The sequence below is a fragment of the Apteryx rowi genome, unplaced genomic scaffold, assembly GCF_003343035.1.
Source record: "Apteryx rowi isolate R43461 unplaced genomic scaffold, aptRow1 scaffold_1548, whole genome shotgun sequence".
In the NCBI taxonomy this organism is placed as follows: Eukaryota; Metazoa; Chordata; class Aves; order Apterygiformes; family Apterygidae; genus Apteryx; species Apteryx rowi.
The window spans coordinates 1-16,136 of record NW_020447806.1 but is presented as its reverse complement, the minus strand read 5'-3'; the positions used below and the strand labels follow the sequence as shown (position 1 = coordinate 16,136).

Sequence of the window (16,136 nt, the reverse complement as noted above, 5' to 3'; positions counted from 1 at the left end):
GATAGGCAAATGGGGCTTCAGACAAGGGAGTTTACTTAGTGCTTGGATCTGACAGCCTGTGATGGCTGAGGTTAATTGCACCAGGCTGCCAAAGCATTAGTACATGCTCTCCAACTGCTGAAATGTGTCTTTTGGGTGTCAGGTCTGATTTTTTAGAGCAAAAAAATAAAGTCCTGCTGACCAAACATAACCTGCTTTAATGGCAGCTTTCCTTACAGAGGAAGAGGAACTCTGAGCCTTAGCTGGAGACCTATCAACTTCCACAGATTATTCCTTGCTGGTATCTTGGGTGAGAAAGGAAGGCTGTGTGAGAAAGTTCAGAGCTTAAAAACATGCAGGACCTTGTGGAGAAGATTGTGAGGTACATGAAGAAAGACCTGGGTCACCTGTCCGCACAGGGAACTCTGCACAAAAATAGCAATGGGATATATCAGGCTCTGGGTATCCTTTGGCCATGCTGAGGGCTCAGTGGTTATTTTTACAGTGAGCTGCACAGCTTGCTGCTGCTCTGGGTGGCTTTTAAAGCACAGAGCATGATGAGCACCACTAGAGGGCTCAGCAACGATTTAAAGTGTATAAAAGATACCACTCCATTATTCTTTACTGATCCATGTTAGCAATCTGTCTCCCTGTAAGGTGCAGCAGGAGAGAGCCAGAACACCTGTGGCTCAGAAGGCTTCTTGGTGACAATGTGTGAATGGAGAAGAAAATAAAGAGAGGAGCTCTTTCTCTGAAATATCTGCTTTGCACTTCCTGTGCTACAGTCCCAGAGCCTTAAAGTTCCACTTCTGCCCCACAGCCTGCTCATGTCCCTTCCCTTTCTCCCAGCAGATACAAGGAGGAAATCAGCCCATGCTTGGCTGCAGAGGATGGGTTTGTGGTGCAGAAGAACTTCCTTCCTTGGAGCCTTTCTCAGGTGAGAGAGAAAGCCTTAGGTGGAATTGCCTCCTGCCATGTTTTTCTGTAATGCAGAAGGCTGCTGGTGCACTGAGATGGCTGCCTATGCAGTGGCAGTCACTGTCTCAGTCCCTTCACGTGCTCCTGTTTCTGCACCTGATAGCTGTCCCTTGTATCACACAGTTTGCTGATGTTTGGGTTCACAGTTCTACTTGGTTCTGTTTGTACAACACCTTGCCCAGATAACCTCTGGCCCTGACTGAGGTTCCCAGTGACAATTAACTGTAATTAAACTGTCTATTTTTAGCTGATTACCTCTGGCATGGGAGGAACTGAGGGCAGCATGATTTGGGAATGTTTTGAGTTTTAGAGTTGCTTCTAACAGTTTGCAACTGGCTTGGCTCTTTCCACCAAGGTAGTGTGCCTTTGCCAGTTGTTCTGGTGTGCAAATCTGTCTCTGTTCCTCTGGACTGGGATTCTGCATTTGTGAGCAAAATGCAGCTGTAGGCCAGGGTGGAAGTGACTGAAAGATGAGATAATTCCTGATATTCTAATACCTCATTTCCGGCCCTCTGAGGCCATGTGGCAATGCTGATGTTCTGCCAAAATGAACAAGAGCTGTGGCATGGGATAGTCCTGTCCTCCAACAGAGCTGAGTGCTCAGCAGATTTTATTCTTTTTCCCCAAGCCAGAGGTTGAATATGGACCCAGGAGAAGTTTCTTGTCAAACAACAACTTTGAATGGCAGCTCATCATGGATTCCTTTCGAGGTGCCAGGGCTGCCTGCAGTTGTCATTTGAAAACCCTTATCCCTGTTCCATAATATCAGCCACAGGATCTGAAGGATGCGAGTGATCAAAGCAGTCTTAATAGATTTTATGATTCTCTCCCACCTAAGACAAGCCATAGAATATGTTGCCCTTTGCTGCTTGCCACAAGTCCCCCACACTTGCATTGTGTGCAGTAATAGCAACCTCCACGTCAGGCACTGGAATGGTAAATGCTGCTGCAGAGCAACTTGGGCCTCTGAGCAAACTATTTCTATCCCCAGCACTTCCCTGAGATTTATAGCCAGCATGTTAACAGTTCCCCTGGGCCACCAGACAGGCAGCCAAATACTAAATTCTACCCAGATGGCTTTTCTGGATCAGAGAGAGAACTCGGATGTGGCAGCCTAAACCATGAACCCGTCACTAGTGCTGTGCACACCAGCAAGCAAGCACAAGGTGTGCGGGTTCCTAAGAAGCACTGGTGGGAGGTAATGACATGCTGCCCTCCCTGGGTCCATTGCACCACGAGCTGGAAGATGCACGACTGTGTTGCTCAGCAAGCTGTGCTCAGCCAGCTATGCAAAACCTTCTGGCCCAGACCCAAACAGTGGCCTCCCTGGCAGTGGCTGTGCTCCAGTAATGATTGAACACTATTCTGGCATGCAGTGAGAGCAAAATTGCTGCCAGGTTCAACTCCTTTGGAAAAAGCTGGACTTAGAGCCTGGCCTGCAAATGATATAGTGCAATTGCTGTTGCAAACTGGAGCTTTTAATTGGGAAATGTGAAATGAGACAGGAATTCACTTATTTGCTGGGGGAGTGCCAGATGCTCAGTTTAGCACACTGTGTGGCCTTAGTGTCTGGTCAAGGAAGGGAAAGGTGTGGGACAGATGAAGCAGTGAGGTAGGATGGATCTTTCGGTGGCAGTACTGGTTTATGCTGGTTTAAAGCGCTCAAGAAATATGGTGTCTTGTGATACCATAGGTCTGTTGAAACAATGAATGCAGGAAAATCTTGCACCTTTATGTAGCAAATTCTGGGTTACTGATTACTGGTCCTCATCCTGTCTGTGACAAATGGGACAACTGTAATCCCAGGAGAGACTGGGAATGTGGATTTGTGGAATTTGACATGTCTGAACTGTGGAACATCTCTATATTAGAGAATGCCCCAGAGGTGGGAAGGGGGCTGGGGACCAGCTGCAGACTTTCCATGGGAATGAGATTCTGTGGGCGTGTGTGCTTTGTGAAGGCAGCTTCAGTGACTGTACATCGCCATGATATACTTGTTGGAGCCTCTGTAATGGAAGAGCCCTCTTGCCTGGGAACTGCCATTCTTTAAAGCAGTGCTAGCATTAGCTGTAAGGTGGTGTTAAGAGATTCCTTGAATGAAACTTTGCCTATTATCTGTGGAGAAAGAGATACCTTCAAGGAGGCATTCTCTGGATAGAGGGAATCGCTTTCTGGAGATGGTGTCTCTTTTCACCAGCTTTGCAGAGAGCCTGAATGACTAGATTAGCTAAAATGCTTCCATTTAGAGGTGGACACTACATGAGATGAAGCCTACACTAGGTGACTTTCTATGGACCCTTCCCTTGCTGGGCAGGAGGTCCAAAGCTCTGGTTCTTTGTGTTGCTTTACCTGTTCTCAATCTATTTTGTTGTCCTGCAGATATAATTATCTCTGCATCTGCAATAACTTTAGCAATTGAAGTGCCAATAACTCCAAAGAGTGATTTAATTGATCAGTCTGACCTTGATTGGATTAATTATCAACTCTAATCCAGCTGGGAGGCCAGCCCAGGTGATACATAGGCATGATAGTGTGGGTGTGGTGAACATCCCAGAACTAATGACACTCTGCTCAGAGAAGGCAGTACTGGGACCCACTTCTTTTGTAGGCTGATAATCATGTTGTTTACTGGATTCTGAACATCTGCCAGTTATTCACAGCTGTTATTTGAACTTCCTATTGGGGTGGGAGGGATGTTATTAAAACTGTTCTCAGTCATAAACAGTGTCTTTTGATGCCTACCATAGCCCTCTTAGCATGCTTTCTACCTGGAAAAAGATGAAAAAGAAGCACAACTCTGTGACCAAGTGTGTTATTGATTCCCTGTCTAGGAAGGTCAGATGCACTGAGTAAACTTTCCTGTGAAAGGCATTTCTTAGATTTCCTTAAATTTTCTAAAAGTGGAAAAATTACTTGGGTGTTTAATGCCTTTGGTTGCTAAAAGAATCCTTGCAGACAGGGGGCTGGGGCTTGGATGAATGAGAAGTCTCCCTCAGGAGAGGCCAGCTGCTCTCTCATGGCTAGATGATAAGGTTCAATAGCTCAGGTGGCATGAAATCAATCCCACCATGAATGGCTAGTTCCCTTGGATCCCGGTTTGGACCGGATTTGGTTAAGCTGTTTGATCTGAGGTCCTGCTAGAAGTAGTGCCCCAGGACTCAAACTCTTGAGAGGCATTTCCTTGTGAGCACTGATTGCTGGTGTTCACTGCTGAAGTTTCAGTGACTTCCCTAACTTAATCCCACTGAAGATCTTGACTGTGAAGCTCTCCTAATCTTTTTCCCCTACTTATATCACGGATGCTGTGTACTTTGCCTATTTTTCTGCTGGGCAGCAGCTGCATGTAGAAAACAGCAGTGTTTTCTCATGACACCCAGTGCATTTAACCTACAGTTCAACCCAGTTTCCTCTTCACCCTCATTTTTCTTTTTTCTCCTGCCCATATCACTGCTCCTCCTGAAACCCTTTGGAGATTTCATCTCTGCTTTGCTCCAACACTGCACGCCCCAGCTCTAGGGCATCAGCTGCAGAACAATTCTGCAGTACCTCCTCTTGAAGGCAGCCCATGCAGCTGCCAGAGTTCTCCTGTGGCAAAAAGCTAAATTATTGTGCTGTGTTGACACTCATGTTCTGCTACTGCCTAACTCTGCTTTCCCAATCCATGGTCCTACTACAACAATTAGGTTGTAGCTTTCATACCTCCTCCTGTTACTCAATATAGTAAAAATCTTTATTTTGGCTGAGGTTTTGTTTGCTATGTGTGGAGGAATCAAGACTTGATCAGTCTTCAAGAGATCTCAGGGGATAAGAGAACACAGTATTTTGCATTAGGTTAGCCAATAAAGCAGAAAAGTAACAAGCTTCTACTTCTTCCACCCAATGTAGTTGTTATTAACAACAGCAACAGGAAAATTACTTCATTTTCACACATTATATTAAATTGATACTTTCACATTCTCATAGAGGGGGTAAAAGATGAACAGATACTGTAAGCATGATGAGAATTTTCTGAACCAATCATTTAATATTACAGGTGGTACAAATAAGTTGTTGTTTACCTTCCTGTTAATAAATGGCTAATTATTTTAGGTTAAAATGGCCATTAATCATTTGTTAACAGGACTGCAAGGTAAAATAATACTTTGTTTTGTATTAGATGAAGACCTGAGACTGAATGGGGGGCCTGTATTAAAGCTGGACTTTAAAGACAAGTGTCTCAAAGGTGAGACAAAGACAGGAAGTGACTTGCCCATAGCCTCACCAGATGAAGTTCATCCTGCCTAACTTGGCTTTCTGAAAGTCAAATGTCTACCTGAAGCCATCATGTAGGCTCCCTGCACAGTCAAGGAGAAAGATGCTGCTCCAGAGGCAGCTCTCCTTTCTTCTCTTCTGCTTTGTGCCTCAGTGTCTCCTTAGCTTGGCTTGCTGTCATTCTAGTTATGAACTGAGCAATTGGTTCCATCCACTCTTCTCCTGGTGGTTATAGGTTGATCTGTGATGCCCTTGATACCTTTGTCTCTACCTTATTCTACTTGCTGTCCTTCCTCCTCCCAAAAAGAAACAGGCAAGCAGTGATGCAGTGCTGTCTCTTACCATCTGAAATGCTGTGGTCCACAAGTCACTTCTGTACATCCATATCATAGAGCAGCTCCTGATGGAGGGACCAGAGACAAGTACTGTGCCAAACTCCTCATCTATCTGCTGAGCTCTGTTTGGACTGGCAATTTCTGCCCCACCCCGATCCTAACCTCCATCCTGGTTCTATGCAACTCAACCAACTCATTTCCACAAAACGCTTCTGTTTAGCAAAGAGAGAAGAACTTTTTTTTTTCCTCCCAAGCTTTCCCAATCAGCTGAACTCAGTACCCACTTGTATCAGTCTCTGCAGGACAGAGCCCTTCCCTCTTAGGGGGTTCTCGGGCATCCTTTAATTACACTTTTCAAGAAGCTTGAGTTTTACTGTGAAGGGTTGATAGCTCATGTAATTCTAAACATGCCCTAATATGGGGTTCAATTTCTCTTTTTTCTTGAGCAACTGTGGTCTAATAGCAATTTCCAGTCTCACTCAGATCTAGATCTGGGAGAAAGAAACTCCATCTGACTTATGTATCATTCACTACATATGTAAGATCACATTCATGCTCTCTCACTGAAGCATCTGTGTAACTGGTACTATATATTGTTGCAAGTAAGATGCTATCCAAACAGGGGAACCTCAGAATTAAAGTAGCATAATCATTTGGCAGCATTTCACTTTTCTCTGTCACTACAAGATTTTTGACACTTCTTCCTTTTTTTTCCTCCCTACAGGATCTCTTATTGCCTTCACTAGCCACAGAAGAAGGTTATCTCTAGTCTCTGAAATGGAACGTGGGAGAAAATTAAAGTCTGTGGGATGAGAATCACTTTTCTAATTATGCCTGTGTGATTACAGTCCCATTTTCTAAGTGACTTACGGCCCTGTTTATGCAGATACTTAGGCAACTAGCCATCAAGACCTGCTATTCCAATCCTATGTATAGATGTTTATATCCTTTATCTGGGCAGCTATTAAATCTAAGTATTGTATTTATTAACTTGCTACTGTATTTGTGTCCTCTGTACTAATGTGCAGTAGCTGCCAATTTGCTTACTGTATGTACTTATCTATCCTCAGCTCAGCTGATGCAGCTTGTAAAGATCAGGGATTTGCATCCTGTGGCTACAGGAAGTAACTAGATCTTTATTCTCTGACATCTGCAGGATTTTGGTCATTTAGGCTTTCTATTTTAAGCTGATTTAAATGGTCCTGCAAAAATTTAGAGGCATTTTCTTGAGCACTTATTACTCCCAGGGCAGTTTCGGGGTGGCCCTGTGGCTTAGATTCAATGCATCAGTTTTAAGTTGACTTGAGTTGGAATGAGACAGATGTGGGCTGGGGAGGCTGGCAAGTTCCTGGGTCAGGGGTACTCAAGAAGCTAAAGCTTGGGTCTGTGAACAGGCTTTATGGTTTGAAAATGTTAATCCTTGGTGCAGTCTCTCAATAGCCCTGCTCCAGCAGACCCATGCTCAAGTCACATCGCTTTCACCATCCAAAAATTAGGAGTTAAGTGAGTTTTCCTGGTTCCCCTTTGGTCCATGGAGGGAAATTAGAAAATTCAGAAAGGAACACTCGTGTCGCCTGTCTGGGAGACCTCTCTGTGCAGAAGGAATAGCCCATAGAGGTTCTGTACTCTCAGTTGTAGAAGCCCAGATAATCTATTGTAAATGAATAACTTCTGGGATCCAATTTCAGGTTGTCTTAAAATCACAAAGAGTCAGACCAACTCACATGGCTATCTGAACAGCCCCTAAAGAATTCCACTCCCTAGTAGATTCTGTGATTATCCATCTCTGGGGTAAGGACGTGTGTTGAACCTGTGGTCCTTTTGGCCCATGTGTGTTGGGAACTGTTGTGCTAGTTCTTTGAATGGATCAGAACTGAAGCTATCTGGACACATCTGAGAACAATACCAACTCATTGCAGGAAAGAGGAAGGTATTGCCGGATGCTCCCCTTCATCTGCAGGATGTGCGAACATCTCTCTGAACCTGGATACATTACTGTTTCTGGGGCCAGCTCAACGGGTTCAGGTGTGGCTTGGTCTGTGCCAAGGTTGAGCTGTGCCAGCGACAATCACAACAGCAACCTACACGTCATGCTCTTGTGTTATGTGGCACATGGGAAGGTTGGCGGCTCTTTTTGTGCAGGGTTTGCAGGAGGCCTTCTCAATGGGGACTCTGCTGCCTCAGAGGTCAATGCAGTGGTTCTAGATGTCTGAATACTGCCTGGTTTGCTTCATGCAGCCAGCTTATGTATGCTTTTCAGGCAGTGTTTTTGTACAGACATCTATCTAGTCATTGCTCCAAATCGAGCTGGCTTTTTGGTCTGTGGGTGTTCCCTCCCCTAGGTCATAACACTTCCTTGCAAGATCCATGATTTAAACTATTGCCTGATGCAGAGTACATTGGAACAAGACACTCTCAAAATAAAAGGAGCAGGGATGAAGGTGAACTAAATCTGAAGCAGTCAGTCACAAATTCAACAAACGGGTGAAAAGCACTGAGCCTTTAGAAACTGCTGTACTTCTGCCGAAGAATCATTATTTAAAGCAAAGGGGACTTTTTAGCTCAGATCTCCTGATCTTTCTAATTGCTTCTAGGTCACACAGAAGTTTTAGTCTCTGCGGTTTTTAGATACAGTTTGTCCCATGCAGAATTTTGCATGGAGCAGATATAACTCTGAGAGCATCTTTCAACTTGACAGAAACTTACTTATTTAGGTAAAAGTAAAAATACAGGAATGATGAATATTTCATCCTTATGATGAAATTCTCAGCAGAATTCTGCACGATGGATACTTTGATCATTTCTTGATGGCTGCTTGAATCTCACCAACAACTTTATCACAAGAGCATCTTGATCACTTAGGAAATATGGGACTGAAGGAGAACAACTTACACTGGTTTATCTTGGGATGGACCATCATCTAGAAACTATTGAGCCAAACGGAAAGGGAAGAGGAAAGATTTTGTGTGCAGTCCTAATATTTTGACAAGCCTTACCCCAGATGAGTTGAAATGGACCCATTTCCAGATTTTCCCCCATTCATTTTTAAAATCATCATCATTACACAAGCTTTTGTTTACCACAAGCCTTCTTTCCAGCAGGACGCATGATTCTCAGTCCAAGTTAGCTTTTTGTAAAATAATTTGGGGAAAGAGGGGAAAACAAGTGGGAAACTTGGTTAAAATTTTCAGTAAAATATAGATAATAAGTAAAGTTTAGGTACAAAAAAGTAGCATTAATGAGAGGTCTGGGCTACCAGTAAGCCACTCCTGGTCTAAGGCTTTAAGAGATCAAGTTTTGTAGGCAGTATTTTTCATTTGCCTGTCTGGGAAAAACTGTATTGAATTCTGTGACCTTCATCTGGTTGCTGAGTGTCCAAAAGTTTGTCCACTTCTAGGTAAATCAGCTGGTCTAATAACAGCTGTTACCTCTCTCTACAAACCTTTCATTTCAGGGATTTACAAGGCACTTTCCAAATGGAGCCAGAGCAAGGATTACAAAGCCCTGACCACATAACCACTATGTAGCTGAACTGTTTGCAATGTGGCTTTATCCAGTACCTTTGGAAGGAAGTGCATCCCCTTCAGGTGAAGCCCAGCTCATCTTCATGTTGTGCAAGGGACACAGGGGGAGTCCTTGCCATTTGGAAATTGTTCCCAGTGGTGCTTTTGGTGACAGTGTATCGCATCTCCATTGTCTTTTTTGAGTTATTGGTCAAAGCTGAAGTCTCCCAGTGGCGTTGGCTGCAGCATGACTTGTCTCCCAAATGCTCTTTAACATGTCCATGGCCATTTGCCACACCAAAGTGTGCTCGGAGTGGGAAGGTGGAGTCCTGCACAGAGACAGGGAGGGGGTGGAAGGATGGGTCAGACAGATGTGCAGTGGTAGAATCTCGGTAGAAAAGCTTGGAGACCAGCTCTATATTTGGTACTTAGTAGCATATACTTGATGCATAGTATGTACTTCAGGTGATACTGTGAGGGAAGCTGAGCCCCCTTCCTTCTCCCCACAGTCGGTGAGGGTTATATGGGGCTATACCAAGGCCTTTCATCTCGTAAAATGAAATGCCAAAGGAGGTGGGGAAAAATGAGAGAGAACAAACCATGATAATGTGCATTGATAACTGTGCATACTGTAATTAATGATGGAGGGCAGGCTAACTAGATAAGGAAATCTCATCTGAGCAAAGCTTGTGAGTCAAGCAGGATTTGGAGAATTTCACAATTCCTCCACTGGTGTGTGGTGTTTACTCTGTCGCCTGTTCAAGCAGCCATTAATTGCTGCCTGATGAACCAAACCCAGTAATAAAATTAACAAACCTGCTGATTACCATGGAATGGAGACCAACTCCTCCATAAGGTATAAAGGAGAACTTCCATCTCCCCCAGCAGAGGAGTTGAGGCTCTTTCACTCTCATTTCTCTTCCTGTTTTACAGCCTCCACCACCTGCTCTCTTGCCTTCTCTTAACGCTCTGAAAACAACGCTATGAACCGACAATTCTCCAGATTTGGGGATGGGGATTTCAGTTCTTTTTCTGCTCACTGTGGTACACTGGGTAGTGGGCGAAGCTCATCTGCCCTGAGCCGCTGTGACAACAACAGAGGAGAAGAAAGATATGGTGGTTATGGGTACGGGTATGGCAGCAGGAGTCTGCATAACCTTGGTGGGTTTTGGAACGTTTCCCTCTGTGGAGGCTACAGAGGAGAAGGAAGAGGATATGGAAGGTGCCTGGGATTTGGTGGCAGGAGACATCTTGGTACAGGCTTTGGCAGAAGAGAATGTCCTGTGGGAGCTTTTCAAGGTGGTCAAGCAGGGCCTGGTAGCATGTGTGGAGGAGGTTTAGGCAGGGAGGCACTTGGAGGTGGCCTTCGTAGAAGTGCCTTTGGTGAGCAAGGGGCTGGACAGAGTTTTGGGCAGGCTGGTGTTAGTCAAGGCATCAAGGAGGTCCATGTCAATACCAGCCTGCTGAGGCCAGTACATGTGCAAATTGACCCTGAGTTCCAGAGAGTGCGGTCAGATGAGAAAGAGCAGATTAAGACTCTCAACAACAAATTTGCATCATTCATCGATAAGGTAAGTCCCTGTTGTCTTTTTATTTCTTATCCAGGAGGGGAAAATAGCAGGGGTACTGCTCTGCTTGGGAAAGGTGTGGGGACAAGTGCGGCATTAACACATCTGATCCTTTTGCATCCTCTCCTCCAAAATTACAGCAATGGCTGGATTCCATTAGGCCAGTACAAAGTTCTTAATAGCTTGTTGTAAGCTCCGCTGCATGAATCACTTATATTTAGCCCTGGGATAAGTATCTTCAAGGCTTCTTTTGTGGCAGGATGATAATGAACTAAGGGGATGTCACTGACATATTAATCCATTTCCCTTTTGAGGAAAGGGAAATCTGCATGGCTAGCAATATTCTAGAGCCTGAGAATTGTCTGTGCTAGGAGGAGAAATGGGTAACAGACAGCACTGATATGTTCTTGTTTCTTTTTCTAAAGCAAAATGTTGCATTTCTTTGAACCACAAAATGACAAGTGATTTCTTTGCTTGGAGTTCCTAGCTTCTTTCTGCTAGCCAATGGTTCCCAAATCTTTCTTCTTTACCTCTTTCCTTGGTTTACACTACAACTCTTTCATCTCTGTGCCTAGTGTTATCTTCTCAGTCCTTTCTACTCACAGACACAGGAACAAAACACCCATCAAAACACTTCTACCCACAGAGACCTTGCATGTGCCTTTGTTTGGGTGGTGACGTGTGTCTCTGCATAGGGTGGAAGCTGGTATTATTTGTTACATGTGAGGACTTAAGGGCTTCTGGTATTACCTTTATAGGAAAGATGTTGGTTGCACCCAGAAGTTTTAAGCGTGCTTAATCCTGAAAAATATGAGGGCTTTTGACTCTTTTCTTTAAACATTCTGGATGTCAGCTGCCAGGATAACAGCCTGTTCAGCATCCCCTCTAAAGAAAAGCTATCCTTCTGGTTTTCTGAAAATGCCAACTCTGAGTGTTGTAGGTCTTCCTAACTTTCTTCTCTAAGACAAGATATATCTAGAAGAAGAGTCATCCTGTGTGTTCCCCTAAGGGGCTAGCTCTTCTCATGTATTTGGATGTGTAAGGAACTGCAGAAACAGCTGAAATCTCCCCCCACCCCAAACATCCTCCCAAAGTACTGTGCATTTAAGAGATGAAAAAACAGCAAAAATTTGAGTGAGAATCAGCTTTGAGAAGCAGCGGTAAAATCGCACCCTTCTTAGGCAACAGATTGGACAGTCCCCATGTTTACCTAAACTGTCTCATGCGTTGGTATCACAGTTCTTACAGTTGGTCCCAGCTTACTAAACCTGTAGATGTTACCGTGGTGGAGATAATTAATTAGTGTTGGTTTTGCTATTGTTAATGGAGACTAATGCTGCTGTCAGTGCTTCCCCCAGTGGTTTCCAGAGGTAGAGATGCTCTTCTGGTTTGGCTTTCAGGTTCAATGCCTTGAGCAGCAGAACCAGGCTCTAATGACCAAATGGGAACTTCTGCAGCAGCAAAGTGCCCAGCCAGAGGAAAGCAGAAGTATCGCCTCTTTCTTCAAATCTTACATCAGCAGCCTGCAGAGGCAGTTAGAAACTCTCCAGAACCAAAAGGAACAGCTGGATCCGGAAGCATACAATATGCTTCGCTTTGTTGAAGATTATAAAAAGAGGTGAATAATCGGGAGTCTGGGAAAAAGCAAATTGTAGAGCTGGAATCTGACTCCTTCCCCTCCCCCTGTCCTTCCTCATGCCCTTCTTCCCCCTACCAGTGAGTGACCCAGAATTCCTTACTCCTGCTTCACTGGCAGGTGGGAATTGTGGTTAAACCTGTGCAGTGGAGGAGAGGAGGGGCAGAGCTGAGCAGTGGGGTCAAGCTGAGAAGTCACTTCTCGTTCTAGCTTAGCTGCCCCCAAATGATGCTATATGGGAATATGAGAATTTTAGCTCAGATTATGAGGACTTTAGACCTTGTCTAGATCTACTATGTTTTTGCTAATTTGGCATATGCTTTTCCAGAGGTTTTGCAACTGCTTTTGCAGCTGACAGAAATTGCATTTAAATGAAAACTTGGCACAGTCAGTGTTTGGTTCATTCCCTTTGGTTTCTGATCCACTTGACTGAAAAATTATGATAGGCAATGAGCTACCTATTTCTTTTCTTTGTTGCACAGATTCGAGGATGAAATCAACAAGCGCATGTGTAAAGAGGAGGAGTTTGTGGAGCTCAAAAAGGTGAAGTAATCCAAGGCACTGAGCTAAATCAAAGCCTCAGAGATAAAACAATAACTGGATTGTGGCTGAGGTTTTCAAAAGCAGTGTCTTTGCTTAACTTTTTCTCCTCTAACTGAAGTCATCTAAAACCTAAGTTTTTTACTGCAAGAATGGAGAGAAATCATTTCCTCCAGAGACTGACTTGGTCCCTTGTAAGATGAATATCTAAGAGGTGTTGGTCTTTCTCCATTCACTCAAGCACAATCTGGGTGAGATATCATTATTAAGGGGACTAACGTTGAGGAAGATGAAGCAAAGCCAAAATTCAGCGATTTGTGTGTTGCTTGTGTCAGGTGGAGAAGCTGATCACGAATGTGACTGTCTTTAATGCAGCTTTCTGTTTATGCGTGTGTGTGTACACACACATACATTTGAGTACACACAGGATAATATTTATAGATGATTTAAGTAGGAAAATAGAAAATTCAGATAACTTTGTCAGAAAAAAATAATGAAATCCATGTTTGTACATTTTGCATTTTCTCCAGGAACACATCTGTTGACACAACTATTCTGCTTTATTTCCAAATCATTCTTTTCAGTTCTAAGCGTTGAAAACTTCTATTTTTGCTGCTTTTAAAATTAAAACTGAGATTTTGGGGCCATTATTTGACTCCAGGAATGAAGGGCTTAAAGAAATGTACTAAGTTTAGCAAGAATTGCACTTCAGTGGAGAGTTTGCCATCAAAGAAATATAAATATGCCTGTGGTTCTCTTCACAGGAACTGGACAGTGCCTACATGGGAAAAATGGAGTTTGATGTGCGGGTGGAAATACTGAAGCAGGAGCTTGAGTTCCTCAGATGCTTATATGAGGCAGTGAGTATGCTTCTCGGACTAAAAACTTTCCCTCAGGTCATATAGGACATGTACCTTTTGGAGGTTCCTAGAAAATTCCCCTGGAACAGGACTTAGCATGTAGAGTGGATCATCCCTGGCCTTTGATCTAATGAAGTGCCTTTTTGTACCCATGAGTGAAAAAAGGGGGCTGGTGTGGCCTGGAGGTTGGAAGAGACACTTCAAAATTAAAACTGGTGGTTGACCTGTAGGACTTGGAGGATTCTAGGCTCTGGGTGATGCAGGTAGGGAAGTTCCAGTGGCTGGCTGGACAGAAGGTCCCATTTCATTCCTCATAACAGGACCTGAACTGTTCACCTGGACTGTTAATATCCAAAATCTTGTTTTCCTTGCAGGAGCTGTCTCAGCTGCAAACAGTAGTTGGCAACACCGATGTCATTCTGTCCATGGACAACCACAGAGAACTGAACATGGATGGCATCATTGAAGAAGTCAGACGGGAGTATGAGGGAATTGCTCAGAAGAGCAAAGCTGAAGTGGATGACATGTATCAGGGCAGAGTGAGTAGACAGCAACAAGATAGGGAAGAAAGTCTGTCTGGCTTGGGGATCAGTGGACAAGAAACCAAGGTGCCTGTTCTCTTCTCTCTGCACACCAGTACCAGGACCTTCAGGACATGTGGGTAAATTACCGTGAGCAGCTGAGAAACAGTTACCAGGAAATCCAAGAACTGACCAGGCAGATCCAAAGACTGCGGCCAGAAATTGAAATCATAAGGAAAAAGGTAAAGCTGAGGCTTTCCTAACAGGACTAAATTGTTTATGTCATGCATGCTAAGGATGTCTACATGGGGAGTCAATGCAGAATAATATACCCTGCCCTTTGGAGCCAAATCTGGAGATGATGTATTTGCTTTGAAGTGAAACAGGTTTTGATTTTGGATATCTATGCTGGGATTTAATTTGGGTTAATTTAGCCAGTCTAATGCTGTATCTTTTGAGTGCTATCATTGAGGCAGGCCTTTTAGTTTCCAAGGACTCACAGGAAGGTTTGAAAATCCCAGTCCTGTTGAAGGGAAATGGACACATTCTACTTGTGCCCTCTGCAGAATGCCAGCCTCCAAGAAGCAATTAGGGATGCTGACCAGCGTGGGAACTCTGCCATCAAAGATGGTCACGAAAAGCTTCAGGAGTTGGAGCATGCCTTGCAACAGGCCAAGGATGAGCTAGCTCGTCTTCTTCATGACTACCAGGAGCTCCTGAATGTGAAATTGGCCCTGGATGTTGAAATTGCCATGTACAGGTCACTTCTTGAGGAGGAGGAGACAAGGTATGTACAAACTATTCATCCAGGATAGAAGCACCTGCTCAGTGCAGTCTGTCCTACAATCCATCACTTAGATCACTAAAATGAACTGCTGTCTGGAAGGGATGAGCTCTTTCTTTGGGCTATTGATAGAGCCTAAACTGACTTTTAGATTTATTGGGTACACTATCTCAATTTCACTTTTTCTTCACAGGATACAGGAAGGCTCACCAGCAAGAATCTGTAAGTATCTCAAGGTTATGGTTTGCTTTATTAAGAGCACTATTACCATTTTGTTGTCTGTGATGCTTAACACCATGTGTGCTTTTAACCTAGTTTCCTAGGAAAATGAGGTATATGTTGTCTTGTGAGTCTGTGTGTGAATACATGTGTATATGCATTTATAACTTTGTCTTGATCTACTAATTTTTGAGCTTATTGGCAAATTTCAACCAAGTTTGTAAGGAGTGGGAGACATGTCTCTTATTCTATATGGAATATAGATCCATATATATAATATGCGTCTACATTACACATGTCTCATTGAAGCAAAAATAATCTTATCCTGAAACTCATGGAAGCAGGAAGGCAGCTAAAGGAAAGAGAGGCCAGTACTCATGACCTTCTTGAAGGAAAGGATGCACTGTGTGTTCATGTACAGTGCAAGACATAAGTCATCTTAAGCACAAGTTAATCAAACTACAAGACAGACCCATAGGAGGCCATGTTTCATAAGTATGTCCACTTATGAAAGTTCTTGCTCACCCTTTACAATGATTTCAGTATGATCCCTAAAGTAGGTACAAGGATGGCCATATATAAGTACATACATCAGCTGTGCTTATAATTGTTTCCATTGCTGCAATAAGGTATATGACTTTCCTTGCAGGTGTCATTGACTACACTGCGAGTGCCACGAGTGGCCTAAGAGGAAGATCTAGAGGACGATGCCATCCTGAAAATACTGGATATACTTCAGCAGAATATAGCTCTGGAGGGATAAACAATCCCGAAAGTACTTGTACTGCAGGTTCCGGTGTGAGGGGTGCATACGGCTCTAGAGGAGGAAGTTATGGCTCTGAGAGTAGAAGGCATGGTCCGTGCAGTACGAATCCCAGCGCTGGAAGTAGCTGCAGCTCTGGAAGGAGAGGGTCGATCTCTGGAGGTGGAGGAGGAAGCTCAGGTCATGGAGGATCCAGCTC

The 16,136-nt window shown here is 43.9% G+C and overlaps 1 protein-coding gene across 1 annotated transcript; it reads left to right on the top strand.

The window, feature by feature from the left end:
- Positions 1 to 10,029: 10,029 nt before the first annotated feature.
- LOC112962797 (keratin, type II cytoskeletal 75-like) lies at positions 10,030 to 14,958 on the top strand (the record flags this gene model as incomplete). Its single annotated transcript, XM_026059271.1, has 8 exons — positions 10,030 to 10,231; positions 10,358 to 10,617; positions 12,015 to 12,232; positions 12,733 to 12,793; positions 13,555 to 13,650; positions 14,025 to 14,189; positions 14,288 to 14,413; positions 14,738 to 14,958. Coding segments are annotated over exons 1-8 (1,349 nt in total), but the record flags the coding sequence as incomplete, so codon positions are not given.
- Positions 14,959 to 16,136: the final 1,178 nt, after the last annotated feature.